Source organism: Salvelinus namaycush, unplaced genomic scaffold, assembly GCF_016432855.1.
Source record: "Salvelinus namaycush isolate Seneca unplaced genomic scaffold, SaNama_1.0 Scaffold216, whole genome shotgun sequence".
In the NCBI taxonomy this organism is placed as follows: Eukaryota; Metazoa; Chordata; class Actinopteri; order Salmoniformes; family Salmonidae; genus Salvelinus; species Salvelinus namaycush.
In genome coordinates this window covers 113,622-129,190 of record NW_024058964.1, presented here as the reverse complement: position 1 = coordinate 129,190, position 15,569 = coordinate 113,622, and the positions used below count along the sequence as shown (strand labels likewise).

The window sequence follows — 15,569 nt, the reverse complement described above, 5'->3', positions numbered from 1 at the left end:
CCCTGGCAGATGGCCTTGGTGCCCTGGCAGATGGCGTTGGTGCTCTGGCAGATGGCCTTGGTGCCCTAGCAGATGGCCTTGGTGCCCTGGCAGATGGCCTTGGTGCTCTGGCAGATGGCCTTGGTGCCCTGGCAGATGGCCTTGGTGCCCTGGCAGATGGCCTTGGTGCCCTGGCAGATGGCCTTGGTGCCCTGGCAGATGGCCTTGGTGCTCTGGCAGATGGCCTTGGTGCCCTGGCAGATGGCCTTGGTGCCCTGGCAGATGGCCTTGGTGCCCTGGCAGATGGCGTTGTTGCCCTGGCAGATGGCCTTGGTACCCTGGCAGATGGCGTTGGTGCCCCAGCAGATTTGTAGACATGCTGCTGTGCAGTTTGTTGCTAACCTTACTTTGCTACCTGCCAACTTTACAGTTTTTACTTTTTAATTACGTTTATATTTTTCGTTTTTCCCTCGCTCAACTTTTTTCATTCAACTTTTCCACCACGGACGCTTTATCTGTACGTGGTTCGTCAGGACCTCCACCAGCCGAAGCTAAGTAGTAACAGTCTTACGGCGAGGATAGCTGTGCTGCAAGCCCAGCTTCAGACGCAATCGTTAGGCAAGGGTAATTTCAGTGTAGGAAAGAATGAAACAGCGTATGTGCCACCAGTAAGTACAGATAGTAGTATAAATCCCCCCCGCACAGTCCCCGCAGCCGGACAACTTTCTAATGGCTTCTGGAGGGAAATGCTGTAGGAATGCTCAACTGGTGTCGCTCATTCAGCCGACAGAAATTTTCCACCGGTTTTCCCCATTAAGTAGCGAGTCGGAGTCTGAGGCCGAGTCTTCTCTTGTCTCTACTCCTCCCGTTACGGGGTCTGAGACGCCGAAGGCTCCCACCATTAGCTCTGACAAATTGAAAACCCTAGTCATTGGCGACTCCATTACCCGCAGTATTAGACTTAAAACGAATCACCCAGCGATCATACACTGTTTACCAGGGGGCAGGGCTACCGACGTTAAGGCTAATCTAAAGATGGTGCTGGCTAAAGCTAAAACTGGCGAGTGTAGAGAGTATAGGGATATTGTTATCCACGTCGGCACCAACGATGTTAGGATGAAACAGTCAGAGGTCACCAAGCGCAACATAGTTTCAGCGTGTAAATCAGCTAGAAAGATGTGTCGGCATAGAGTAATTGTCTCTGGCCCCCTCCCAGTTAGGGGGAGTGATGAGCTCTACAGCAAAGTCTCACAACTCAATCGCTGGTTGAAAACTGTTTTCTGCCCCTCCCAAAAGATAGAATTTGTAGATAATTGGCCCTCTTTCTGGGACTCACCCACAAACAGGACCAAGCCTGGTCTGCTGAGGAGTGACGGACTCCATCCTAGCTGGAGGGGTGCTCTCATCTTATCTACGAACCTAGACAGGGCTCTAACTCCTCTAGCTCCACAATGAGATAGGGTGCAGGCCAGGCAGCAGGCTGGTAGCCAGCTTGCCAGCTTATTGGAGTCTGCCACTAGCACAGTCAGTGTAGTCAGCTCAGCTATCCCCATTGAGACCGTGTCTGTGCCTCGATCTAGATTGGGCAAAACTAAACATGGCGGTGTTCGCTTTAGCAATCTCACTGGAATAAAGACCTCCTCCATTACTGTCATTTTTGAAAGAGATCGTGATACCTCACATCTCAAAATAGGGATACTTAATGTTAGATCCCTCACTTCCAAGGCAGTTATAGTCAATGAACTAATCACTGATCATAATCTTGATGTGATTGGCCTGACTGAAACATGGCTTAAGCCTGATGAATTTACTGTGTTAAATGAGGCCTCACCTCCTGGTTACACTAGTGACCATATCCCCCGCGCATCCCGCAAAGGTGGAAGTGTTGCTAACATTTACGATAGCACATTTTAATTTACAAAAAAGAAAACGACGTTTTGGTCTTTTGAGCTTCTAGTCATGAAATCTATAAAGACTACTCAATCACTTTTTATAGCTACTATTTACAGGCCTCCTGGGCTGTATACAGAGTTCCTCACTGAGTTCCCTGAATTCCTATCGGACCTTGTAGTCATGGCAGATAATATTCACATTTTTGTTGACTTTAATATTCACATGGAAAAGTCCACAGACCCACTCCAAAAGGCTTTCGGCGCCATCATCGACTCAGTGGATTTTGTCCAACATGTCTCCGGATCTACTCACTGCCACAGTCATACTCTGGACCTAGTTTTGTCCCGTGGAATAAATGTTGTGGATCTTAAGGTTTTTCCTCATAATCCTGGACTATCGGACCACCATTTTATTATGTTTGCAATCGCAACAAATAATCTGCTCAGACCCCAACCAAGGATCATCAAAAGCCGTGCTATAAATTCTCAGACAACCCAAAGATTCCTACATGCCCTTCCAGACTCCCTCCGCCTACCCAAGGACGTCAGAGTACAAACATCCGTTAACCACCTAACTGAGGAACTCAATTTAACCTTGCGCAATACCCTAGATGCAGTCGCCACCCCTAAAAACAAAAAACATTTGTCATAAGAAACTAGCTCCCTGGTATACAGAAAACACCCGAGCTCTGAAGCTTCCAGAACATTGGAATGGAAATGGCGCTTTCCAACTAGCTTGGAAAGACAGGACAGAGCCCTCACTGCTGCTCGATCATCCTATTTTTTCAACTTAATTGAGGAAAATAAGAACAATCCAACATTTATTTTTGAGATTGTCGCAAAGCTAACTAAAAAGCAGCATTCCCCAAGAGAGGATGGCTGTCACTTCAGCAGTGATAAATTCATGAACTTCTTTGAGGAAAAGATCATGATCATTAGAAAGCAAATTACAGACTCCTCTTTAAATCTGCGTATTCCTCCAAAGCTCAGTTGTCCTGAGTCTGCACAACACTGCCAGGACCTAGGATCAAGGGAGACACTCAAGTTTTTTAATACTATATCGATTGACACAATGATGAAAATAATCATGGCTTCTAAATATTCAAGCTGAATACTGGACCCTATTACAACTAAACTACTGAAAGAGCTGCTTCCTGTGCTTGGCCCTCCTATGTTGAACATAATAAACGGCTCTCTATCCACCGGATGTGTACCAAACTCACTTAAAGTGGCAGTAATAAAGCCTCTATTGAAAAAGCCAAGCCTTGACCCAGAAAATGTTTTAAAAACTATCGGCCTATATCGACTCTCCCATTCCTATTGGTCACCTGTTCATTGACAAAAGGAGGGGAGGGAGAGAGAGAGTGAAGGGAGTGGTGAGATTTAATATAGTTTGACTTGGCTGCTGGCTGACTGGTTTCATCCTTTGAATCTCTCCCAGTATGTGTCTGTCTGGGCTGCAGGCTGGCTTAGTCCTGCTGGTCTCTCCCAGTATGTGTCTGTCTGGGCTGCTGGCTGGCTTAGTCTTGTGGGTCTCTCCCAGTATGTGTCTGTCTGGGCTGCTGGCTGGCTTAGTCCTGTGGGTCTCTCCCAGTATGTGTCTGTCTGGGCTGCTGGCTAACTTAGTCCTGTGAGTCTCTCCCAGTATGTGTCTGTCTTGGCTGCAGGCTGGCTTAGTCCTGTGGGTCTCTCCCAGTATGTGTCTGTCTTGGCTGCTGGCTGGCTTAGTCCTGTTGGTCTCTCCCAGTATGTGGTTGTCTAGGCTGCTGGCTGGCTTAGTCCTGTGGGTCTCTCCCAGTATGTGTCTGTCTGGGCTGCTGGCTGGCTTAGTCCTGTGAGTCTCTCCCAGTATGTGTCTGTCTGGGCTGCTGGCTAACTTAGTCCTGCTGGTGTCTCCCAGTATGTGTCTGTCTTGGCTGCTGGCTGGCTTAGTCCTGTGAGTCTCTCCCAGTATGTGTCTGTCTGGGCTGCTGGCTGGCTTAGTCCTGTGGGTCTCTCCCAGTATGTGTCTGTCTGGGCTGCTGGCTGGCTTAGTCCTGTGGGTCTCTCCCAGTATGTGTCTGTCTGGGCTGCAGGCTGGCTTAGTCCTGTGGGTGTCTCCCAGTATGTGGTTGTCTAGGCTGCTGGCTAACTTAGTCCTGTGGGTCTCTCCCAGTATGTGTCTGTCTGGGCTGCTGGCTGGCTTAGTCCTGTGGGTCTCTCCCAGTATGTGTCTGTCTGGGCTGCTGGCTGGCTTAGTCCTGTGGGTCTCTCCCAGTATGTGGTTGTCTAGGCTGCTGGCTGGCTTAGTCCTGTGGGTCTCTCCCAGTATGTGTCTGTCTGGGCTGCTGGCTAACTTAGTCCTGTGAGTATCTCCCAGTATGTGTCTGTCTGGGCTGCTGGCTGGCTTAGTCCTGTTGGTCTCTCCCAGTATGTGTCTGTCTGGGCTGCTGGCTAACTTAGTCCTGTGGGTCTCTCCCAGTATGTGGTTGTCTGGGCTGCAGGCTGGCTTAGTCCTGTGGGTCTCTCCCAGTATGTGGTTGTCTAGGCTGCTGGCTAACTTAGTCCTGTGGGTCTCTCCCAGTATGTGTCTGTCTGGGCTGCTGGCTGGCTTAGTCCTGTTGGTCTCTCCCAGTATGTGTCTGTCTGGGCTGCTGGCTAACTTAGTCCTGCTGGTCTCTCCCAGTATGTGTCTGTCTGGGCTGCTGGCTGGCTTAGTCTTGTGGGTCTCTCCCAGTATGTGTCTGTCTGGGCTGCAGGCTGGCTTAGTCCTGTGGGTCTCTCCCAGTATGTGTCTGTCTGGGCTGCTGGCTAACTTAGTCCTGTGAGTCTCTCCCAGTATGTGTCTGTCTTGGCTGCTGGCTGGCTTAGTCCTGTGGGTCTCTCCCAGTATGTGTCTGTCTTGGCTGCTGGCTGGCTTAGTCCTGTTGGTCTCTCCCAGTATGTGGTTGTCTAGGCTGCTGGCTGGCTTAGTCCTGTGGGTCTCTCCCAGTATGTGTCTGTCTGGGCTGCTGGCTGGCTTAGTCCTGTGAGTCTCTCCCAGTATGTGTCTGTCTGGGCTGCTGGCTAACTTAGTCCTGCTGGTGTCTCCCAGTATGTGTCTGTCTTGGCTGCTGGCTGGCTTAGTCCTGTGAGTCTCTCCCAGTATGTGTCTGTCTGGGCTGCTGGCTGGCTTAGTCCTGTGGGTCTCTCCCAGTATGTGTCTGTCTGGGCTGCTGGCTGGCTTAGTCCTGTGGGTCTCTCCCAGTATGTGTCTGTCTGGGCTGCAGGCTGGCTTAGTCCTGTGGGTGTCTCCCAGTATGTGGTTGTCTAGGCTGCTGGCTAACTTAGTCCTGTGGGTCTCTCCCAGTATGTGTCTGTCTGGGCTGCTGGCTGGCTTAGTCCTGTGGGTCTCTCCCAGTATGTGTCTGTCTGGGCTGCTGGCTGGCTTAGTCCTGTGGGTCTCTCCCAGTATGTGGTTGTCTAGGCTGCTGGCTGGCTTAGTCCTGTGGGTCTCTCCCAGTATGTGTCTGTCTGGGCTGCTGGCTAACTTAGTCCTGTGAGTATCTCCCAGTATGTGTCTGTCTGGGCTGCTGGCTGGCTTAGTCCTGTTGGTCTCTCCCAGTATGTGGTTGTCTGGGCTGCTGGCTGGCTTAGTCCTGTGGGTGTCTCCCAGTATGTGTCTGTCTGGGCTGCTGGCTGGCTTAGTCCTGTGGGTCTCTCCCAGTATGTGTCTGTCTGGGCTGCTGGCTGGCTTAGTCCTGTGGGTCTCTCCCAGTATGTGTCTGTCTGGGCTGCTGGCTAACTTAGTCCTGTGGGTGTCTCCCAGTATGTGTCTGTCTTGGCTGCTGGCTGGCTTAGTCCTGTTGGTCTCTCCCAGTATGTGTCTGTCTGGGCTGCTGGCTAACTTAGTCCTGTGGGTCTCTCCCAGTATGTGTCTGTCTGGGCTGCTGGCTGGCTTAGTCCTGTGGGTCTCTCCCAGTATGTGTCTGTCTGGGCTGCTGGCTGGCTTAGTCCTGTGGGTCTCTCCCAGTATGTGTCTGTCTGGGCTGCTGGCTGGCTTAGTCCTGTGGGTCTCTCCCAGTATGTGTCTGTCTGGGCTGCTGGCTGGCTTAGTCCTGTGGGTCTCTCCCAGTATGTGGTTGTCTTGGCTGCTGGCTGGCTTAGTCCTGTGGGTCTCTCCCAGTATGTGTCTGTCTTGGCTGCTGGCTGGCTTAGTCCTGTTGGTCTCTCCCAGTATGTGGTTCATCTGATCAACCATAGAAGTCCCTACCAGCTCTCATTAACCAGATGGGACACTCCCAAAAAAACATTACACACTTTATCATCACTGTGTTCCTTAAATTGAGGAGCATCCTACTTGTTCCAGAATTTGGATGCCAGGACGGAAAAGAGCTTCAGCAAGGTATCTCTGCTATATTCATCCATTGGGATGCCTGGACGGAAAAGAGCTTCAGCAAGGTATCTCTGCTATATTCATCCATTGGGATGCCAGGACGGAAAAGAGCTTCAGCAAGGTATCTCTGCTACATTCATCCATTGGGATGCCAGGACGGAAAAGAGCTTCAGCAAGGTATCTCTGCTACATTCATCCATTGGGATGCCAGGACAGAAAAGAGCTTCAGCAAGGTATCTCTGCTATATTCATCCATTGGGATGCCAGGACGGAAAAGAGCTTTGGCAAGGTATCTCTGCTATATTCATCCATTGGGATGCCAGGACGGAAAAGAGCTTCAGCAAGGTATCTCTGCTACATTCATCCATTGGGATGCCAGGACGGAAAAGAGCTTCAGCAAGGTATCTCTGCTACATTCATCCATTGGGATGCCAGGACAGAAAAGAGCTTCAGCAAGGTATCTCTGCTATATTCATCCATTGGGATGCCAGGACGGAAAAGAGCTTTGGCAAGGTATCTCTGCTACATTCATCCATTGGGATGCCAGGACAGAAAAGAGCTTCAGCAAGGTATCTCTGCTACATTCATCCATTGGGATGCCAGGACGGAAAAGAGCTTCAGCAAGGTATCTCTGCTACATTCATCCATTGGGATGCCAGGACAGAAAAGAGCTTCAGCAAGGTATCTCTGCTACATTCATCCATTGGGATGCCAGGACAGAAAAGAGCTTTGATGTACGTCTCTGCTACATTCATCCATTGGGATGCCAGGACGGAAAAGAGCTTCAGCAAGGTATCTCTGCTACATTCATCCATTGGGATGCCAGGACAGAAAAGAGCTTTGATGTACGTCTCTGCTATATTCATCCATTGGGATGCCAGGACAGAAAAGAGCTTTGATGTACGTCTCTGCTATATTCATCCATTGGGATGCCAGGACGGAAAAGAGCTTTGATGTACGTCTCTGCTACATTCATCCATTGGGATGCCAGGACAGAAAAGAGCTTTGATGTACGTCTCTGCTACATTCATCCATTGGGATGCCAGGACGGAAAAGAGCTTCAGCAAGGTATCTCTGCTACATTCATCCATTGGGATGCCAGGACGGAAAAGAGCTTCAGCAAGGTATCTCTGCTACATTCATCCATTGGGATGCCAGGACGGAAAAGAGCTTCATCAAGGTATCTCTGCTACATTCATCCATTGGGATGCCAGGACAGAAAAGAGCTTTGATGTACGTCTCTGCTACATTCATCCATTGGGATGCCAGGACGGAAAAGAGCTTCAGCAAGGTATCTCTGCTACATTCCTCCATTGGGATGCCAGGACAGAAAAGAGCTTCAGCAAGGTATCTCTGCTATATTCATCCATTGGGATGCCAGGACGGAAAAGAGCTTTGGCAAGGTATCTCTGCTATATTCATCCATTGGGATGCCAGGACGGAAAAGAGCTTCAGCAAGGTATCTCTGCTACATTCATCCATTGGGATGCCAGGACGGAAAAGAGCTTCAGCAAGGTATCTCTGCTACATTCATCCATTGGGATGCCAGGACAGAAAAGAGCTTCAGCAAGGTATCTCTGCTATATTCATCCATTGGGATGCCAGGACGGAAAAGAGCTTTGGCAAGGTACCTCTGCTATATTCATCCATTGGGATGCCAGGACGGAAAAGAGCTTCAGCAAGGTATCTCTGCTACATTCATCCATTGGGATGCCAGGACGGAAAAGAGCTTCAGCAAGGTATCTCTGCTACATTCATCCATTGGGATGCCAGGACGGAAAAGAGCTTCAGCAAGGTATCTCTGCTACATTCATCCATTGGGATGCCAGGACAGAAAAGAGCTTCAGCAAGGTATCTCTGCTACATTCATCCATTGGGATGCCAGGACAGAAAAGAGCTTTGATGTACGTCTCTGCTACATTCATCCATTGGGATGCCAGGATGGAAAAGAGCTTCAGCAAGGTATCTCTGCTACATTCATCCATTGGGATGCCAGGACAGAAAAGAGCTTTGATGTCCGTCTCTGCTATATTCATTCATTGGGATGCCAGGACAGAAAAGAGCTTTGATGTACGTCTCTGCTATATTCATCCATTGGGATGCCAGGACAGAAAAGAGCTTTGATGTCCGTCTCTGCTATATTCATCCATTGGGATGCCAGGACAGAAAAGAGCTTTGATGTACGTCTCTGCTATATTCATCCATTGGGATGCCAGGACGGAAAAGAGCTTTGATGTACGTCTCTGCTACATTCATCCATTGGGATGCCAGGACAGAAAAGAGCTTTGATGTACGTCTCTGCTACATTCATCGGTTTTGACTGGGTGACAAGACTTTTACTAATTTCCTAAAAGTTGCAAGATTCACACGGCAGTTCAAAAATAACAACAACGACAAAAAAGAACCGGTTCCGAATGCTGTTCAACTGTTTACACAAACCAGTCACTACAACCCTGAATTAACGCACACTCTATTGCTGGAACATATCGTTAATTATTTTATATATCTCTGGGAAAGATGTGGAAAAAAAACCAGAAGAACACCACAGCGTTAGATAACTAATGATCAACAAAGAATTCTGCCTCTGGAATAATTAGTGGATTTTTTTTTTTTTAAATCAGGATTGCTGCTAAAACATGTAATTTTTTTTTTTTAAAGCAGCAGGATAAGAAAACTACACTGACAGAAACCACAAGCCCAGTCTACCATAAACAAAACCCGACAACTAGCTACCGTATTGAAATGTCAGACAAGGCAAATCCTCATGTAAATTATTCACACTATTATTCCCAAATGGGCCCCCTATTCCCTATTATAGTGCACTGCAAAGTAGCGCACTATAAAGTGAAAAAGGGGGGCATTTGGGACACAGATATGAATCTAAAAGACATTACACAGCTCCAAATGTCATTGATTCATTCTAGCCCCCTGTCTGATAGTCTCCCAGTCGACCCATGTAGTCAGTAGCACATTGAACCTGAAAAGGTCACAGTACTAATGGCGGTGCATGCGTCTCTATCTAGAACTTAAAAAGATTCTTTGATTGTCCCCGACTGGAGAACCCTTTGAAGAATGCTTTATGATTCCAGGTAGAACCCTTTCCACATAGGGTTCTACATGGAACCCAAAAGGGTTCTACGTCAACAACAAAAAAAGCGTTCTCCTTGGAACAAAAAAGGGTTCCCCTTTCGGGACAGATGAAGGACCCTTTTGGCCACAACATCTCCACAAAATGCCCACAAAATGATGTGGAAACTGAGGTGCACTTCCTAACCTCCTGCCAAATGTATGACCATATTAGAGACACATATTTCCCTCAGATTACACAGACCCACAAAGAATTTGAAAACAAATCAAATTGTGATAAACTCCCATATCTATTTGTTATATATTTTTAATGTAACCTTTATTTAACCTTTATTTAACTAGGCAAGTCAGTTAAGAACCAAGTATTATTTAAAATACCCCGGCCAAAACCGGACGACGCTAGGCCAATTGTGCACCGCCCTATGGGACTCCTAATCACAGCCGGTTGTGATACAGCCTGGAATCAAACCGGGTCTGTAGTGATGCCTCTAGCACTGAGATGCAGTGCCTTAGACCTCTGCGCCACTCGGGAGCCCAATGGGTCACAGCAGCAAGATTGTTGCCACAAGAAAAGGGCAACCAGTGAAGAACAAACACCATTGTAAATACATCCCATTTTTCTGTTTATTTATTTTCTTTTTTGTACTTTAACTATTTGCACATCGTTATAACACTGTATATAGACATAATATGACATTTGAAATTGGAACTTTTGTGAGTGTAATGTTTACTGTTCATTTTACAATTTTTATTTCACTTCTGTTTATTATATATTTCACTTGCTTTGGCAATGTAAACATACGTTTCTCATGCCAATAAAGTCCCTTGAATTGAGAGAGAGAGAAAGAGAGACAGAGAGACAGAGAGAGACAGCAAATGAGTAAGACAGTAAGAGCCCACTTTCCCCAGACAGACAGCGCAGAGCCAGCAGAGCTGTGATAGACGTCAAGCCCCAGTCTATCCCTCATCTACAGACTGGACATTCAGTGTCTGGGGTTCTGGCCTCTCCACTCAGTCTCACACTCCGTCTAAAATGCCACCCTATTCCCTATATCCTGTAAGGTCCGATAGGGCTCTGGTCAAAACAAAAGTAGTGCACTATATAGGGGTAGGGTGCCACTTGGGACCAGCCCCAGCCTCAGTCCCCTCTGTCTCACTACACTGCCCACACAGGCCACAATGCAATTTGTGTTACAGTGCCCTTAGGGTTGGAATTACATGGAGACTCTTGGGGGGGAGATCCAAACAATTTTTGCCTATACTGAGTCCACGTGTAATCTCCTTAAAGCTTACGGAGGTGCTCTGCCTGCTTTGTTATAGGAGCACCTTGCATCCCCGGGTACTTCTGAGATTGAACCCATGAATGCACTGTTTTAATCAGAACAAATCCACCTCTTGTTGCTGTCAGATTCCACATCCTACTGCTGCTTTTTTAGTTGTATTCCGAAGAGGCCATATTACTTTCACTCCAGCCTGACGCTACCGGGGGTGACGTCTGACTACCTGTCCTGGGAGTGATGATGCAATGAGATGTTCTAATGAGATCTCTGATTGGTTGCAGTAGACTCAGGTACTAGGAAGCAGGAAGAGTTGAAGCTAGAGTCTGACGGAGGTGGAGGGATTAGCTCTCTGCTGTTGACGGGGCATAGGATATTTGTGGAATATTTTCTTGGGGTCATCTCTCTCTCCACTCTGCCTCCACACCGCTCTGCCTCCAAACCGCTCTGCCTCTGCCTCCACACCACTCTGCCTCTACCTCCACTCTGCATATGCCTCCACACTGCTCTGCCTCTGCCTCTACCTCCACTCTGCCTCCAAACCGATCTGCCTCTGCCTCCGCTCTGCCTCTACCTCCACTCTGCCTCTACCTCCACTCTGCCTCTGCCTCCACTCTGCCTCTGCCTCCACACCACTCTGCCTCCACACAGGAATCAAAGATGTCTTAACTCCTGGTGTGTAAACTCTGGTGTGTAAACTACGGTGTGTAAAATCTGGTGTGTAAACTATGGTGTGTAAACTCTGGTGTGTAAACTATGGTGTGTAAACTCTGGTGTGTAAACTATGGTGTGTAAACTCTGGTGTGTAAACTCTGGTGTGTAAACTATGGTGTGTAAACTCTGGTGTGTAAACTCTGGTGTGTAAACTCTGGTGTGTAAACTCTGGTGTGTAAACTCTGGGTTGTAAACTCTGGTGTGTAAACTATGGTGTGTAAACTCTGGTGTGTAAACTCTGGTGTGTAAACTATGGTGTGTAAACTCTGGTGTGTAAACTCTGGTGTGTAAACTCTGGTGTGCCGTCTGCTATAATTCACCTTTTTATTTCCAATATTTACTACATGACTAGAGTGCCGAACAATAACAGTACTTTGCTCTGCCACCGTACCACGACTAGTGATTATGACTGCGTACCAAATGGCACCCGTCCCAAATGACACAATATTCACTATATAGTGCACTACTTTAGACCAGGGCCCTATGTCACCCTATTCCCTATATAGTGCACTACTTTAGACCAGGGCCCTATGTCACCCTATTCCCTATATAGTGCACTACTTTAGACCAGAGCCCGATGGGCTATATAGGGAATAGGGTGCAAATTGGGATGCAGACATGGACTTAGGCCAGTTGAGAACAAGTTCTCATTTACAACTGCGACCTGGCCAAGATAAAGCAAAACAGTGCGACATCAAGAACTACACAGAGTTACACATGGAGTAAAACAGACATACAGTCAATAACACAATAGAAAAGACTATATACAGTGTGTGTGCAAATGTAGTAAGATTAGGGAGGTAAGGCAATAAATAGGCCATGGTGGCAAAGTAATTACAATTAAGCATTAATACTGGAGTGATAGATGTGCAGAAGATGATGTGCAAGTAGAGATCCTGGGGTGCAAAGGAGCAAAATAAATAAATAACAATATGGGGATGAGCTAGTTAGATGGGTGATTTACAGATGAGCTGTGTACAGGTGCAATGATCTGTAAGCTGCTCTGACAACTGATGCTTAAAGTTACTGAGGGAGATATAAGACTCCAGCTTCAGTGATTTTTGCAATTCGTTCCAGTCATTGGCAGCAGAGAACTGGAAGGAAAGGCGGACAAAGGAGGAGTTGGCTTTGGGGACCAGTGAAATATACCTGCTGGAGAGCGTGCTACGGGTGGGTGCTGCTATGGTGACCAGCTAGCTGAGATAAGGCAGGGCTTTACCTAGCAAAGACTTATAGATGACCTGGAGCTAGTGGGTTTGGCAACGAATATTAAGCGAGGGCCAGCCAACGAGAGCATACAGGTCGCAGTGGTGGGTAGTGTATGGGGCTTTGGTGACAAAACGGATGGCACTGTGATAGACTACATCCTATTTGCTGAGTAGAGTGTTGGAGGCTATTTTGTAAATGACATCACCGAAGTCGAGGATTGGTAGGATGGTCAGTTTTACAAGGGTATGTTTGGCAGCATGAGTGAAGGATGCTTTGTTGCGAAATAGGAAGCCGATTCTAGATTTAATTTTAGATTGGAGATGTTTGATGTGAGTCTGGAAGGAGAGTTTACAGTCTAACCAGACACCTAGGTATTTATAGTTGTCCACATATTCTAGGTCAGAACCGTCCAGAGTAGTGATGCTGGACGGGTGGGCAGGTGTGGGCAGCGATCGGTTGAAGAGCATGCATTTAGTTTTACTTGCATTTAAGAGCAGTCGGAAGCCACGGAATGAGCGTTGTATGATATGAATCAGGGTATGAATCAGGTATCTGATCTGATAGGTATCTGATATGAATCAGGTATCTGAATCTGAATCAGATATGAATCAGGGACATGGGTTCTACCGCACAGACTACAGGGAGGAGAAACAGAGATGTGTGGCTACAGACTGACGACACAAAGGTATATTTTACCACTCTACTCAAACCAATCTAATCACAGACAAACAACCAAACAGCCAACCACCCGCTCACCAGCTTAACAATTATACCTCATCGCTAAATAAATTGATGGAAAAACAAGCAGCCAATCTAAATATTAACTAATGTATCTAAACACAAAGATTTTAATGAGCCAAAATAAGCCAAACAGTGCTAAGCCAATCAGAGCCAAGCAGAGGTGGAGCCACAGAACAGGAAGTAGCCTAGCTGAATGCCCGGGGGCGGTTGAGCGGGCGGTGTTACCTGGGCATGTGGAGCCGCAGGACAGGAAGTAGCCTAGCTGAATGACTGGGAGCGGTTGAGCGGGCGGTGTTACCTGGGCAGGTTGCGGTGCAGGACAGGAAGTAGCCTAGCTGAATGTCTGAGAGCGGTTGAGCGGGCGGTGTTACCTGGGCAGGTGGCGGTGCAGGACAGGAAATAGTCTAACTGAATGACTGGGAGCGATTGAGCGGGCGGTGTTACCTGGGCAGGTGGCGGTGCAGGACAGGAAGTAGTCTAGCTGAATGCCTGGGAGCGGTTGAGCGGGCGGTGTTACCTGGGCAGGTGGCGGTGCAGGACAGGAAGTAGTCTAGCTGAATGACTGGGAGCGGTTGAGCGGGCGGTGTTACCTGGACAGGTGGCGGTGCAGGACAGGAAGCAGTCTAGCTGAATGACTGGGAGCGGTGGGGGGGTGGTGTTACCTGGGCAGGTGGCGGTGCAGGACAGGAAGTAGTCTAGCTGATTGACTGGGAGCGGTTGAGCGGGCGGTGTTACCTGGGCAGGTGGCGGTGCAGGACAGGAAGTAGTCTAGCTGAATGCCTGAGAGCGGTTGAGCGGGCGGTGTTACCTGGGCAGGTGGCGGTGAAGGAAAGGAAGTAGTCTAGCTGAATGCCTGGGAGCGGTTGAGCGGGCGGTGTTACCTGGGCAGGTGGCGGGACAGGACAGGAAGTAGTCTAGCTGAATGCCTGAGAGCGGTTGAGCGGGCGGTGTTACCTGGGCAGGTGGCGGTGAAGGAAAGGAAGTAGTCTAGCTGAATGCCTGGGAGCGGTTGAGCGGGCGGTGTTACCTGGGCAGGTGGCGGGACAGGACAGGAAGTAGTCTAGCTGAATGCCTGGGAGCGGTTGAGCGGGAGGTGTTACCTGGGTAGGTGGCGGTGCAGGACAGGAAGTAGTCTAGCTGGATGACTGGGAGCGGTTGAGCGGGCGGTGTTACCTGGGCAGGTGGCGGTGCAGGACAGGAAGTAGTCTAGCTGAATGCCTGAGAGCGGTTGAGCGGGCGGTGTTACCTGGGCAGGTGGCGGTGCAGGACAGGAAGTAGCCTAGCTGAATGCCTGAGAGCGGTTGAGCGGGCGGTGTTACCTGGGTAGGTGCTGGTGCAGGACAGGAAATAGTCTAACTGAATGACTGGGAGCGATTGAGCGGGCGGTGTTACCTGGGCAGGTGGCGGTGCAGGACAGGAAGTAGTCTAGCTGAATGCCTGTGAGCGGTTGAGCGGGCAGTGTTACCTGGGCAGGTGGCGGTGCAGGACATGAAGTAGTCTAGCTGAATGCCTGGGAGCGGTTGAGCGGGCGGTGTTACCTGGGCAGGTGGCTGTGCAGGCGCTTTTCTGGACATTCTGTCCGTCGCAGGCCAAGCCCCCGTTCAGCGGCGTGGGATTGGTGCAGCTGCGGCTCCTCCTCTGCCAGCCCCTCCCACAAACTGCACTGCACGCCGACCACGTTGTCCAGGTAGACCAACCGCCGTTCACTGTCACCGTGATGAAGTGATGGAGGGAGAGGAGGAGGGAAGCCAAGGAGTAAGGTAGGGGAGGAAGGATGGAGCGAGCGAGAAAGGAGAGGTGGTGGAAGGGGAGGGTGGGACGGAGGGATGGGGTGGGAGCGGTGGGAGAGTTGGTGGAAGGGGAGGGTGGGATAGAGGGAGGGAGAGGGTGGGTGGGTGGGAGGGAGGGAGGGAGGTAGAGAAAGTACAGGGATGGAGAGATCGAGGAAGGTAGGGAGAGGAGGAGGGAGTGAAGGGAAAAGGGAAAGTGTAAGAGAGGAGTGGAGGGAGGGATGAAGCGACAAATCAGCCAGGGTTACCCGACATGGTCCTGTCTTACTACATGTATCATGGACAGATAGATATTAGTGGGATCCTGTCTGACTACATGTATCATGGACAGATATATAAAACTGGGGTCCTGTCTTACTACATGTATCATGGACAGATAGATATTAGTGGGATCCTGTCTTACTACATGTATCATGGACAGATATATAAAACTTGGGTCCTGTCTGACTACATGTATCATGGACAGATATATAAAACTGGGGTCCTGTCTTACTACATCTATCATGGACAGATATATATTAGTGGG

At 48.9% G+C, this 15,569-nt stretch overlaps 1 protein-coding gene across 1 annotated transcript in view; it reads right to left on the bottom strand.

Moving 5' to 3' along the window:
- The window catches only part of unc5a (unc-5 netrin receptor A), a gene marked incomplete at its 3' end in the record, with an annotated part of 180,109 nt that extends 164,811 nt beyond the window's left edge, over window positions 1–15,298 (bottom strand). The window contains exons 1-2 of the mRNA XM_038984141.1: window positions 15,292–15,298; window positions 14,792–14,959 (exon numbers count right to left, since the gene is read on the bottom strand). Of these exons, the coding sequence (XP_038840069.1) occupies window positions 14,792–14,959; window positions 15,292–15,298 (175 nt within the window). The remainder of the gene's footprint in view (window positions 1–14,791; window positions 14,960–15,291) is intronic.
- Window positions 15,299–15,569: the final 271 nt, after the last annotated feature.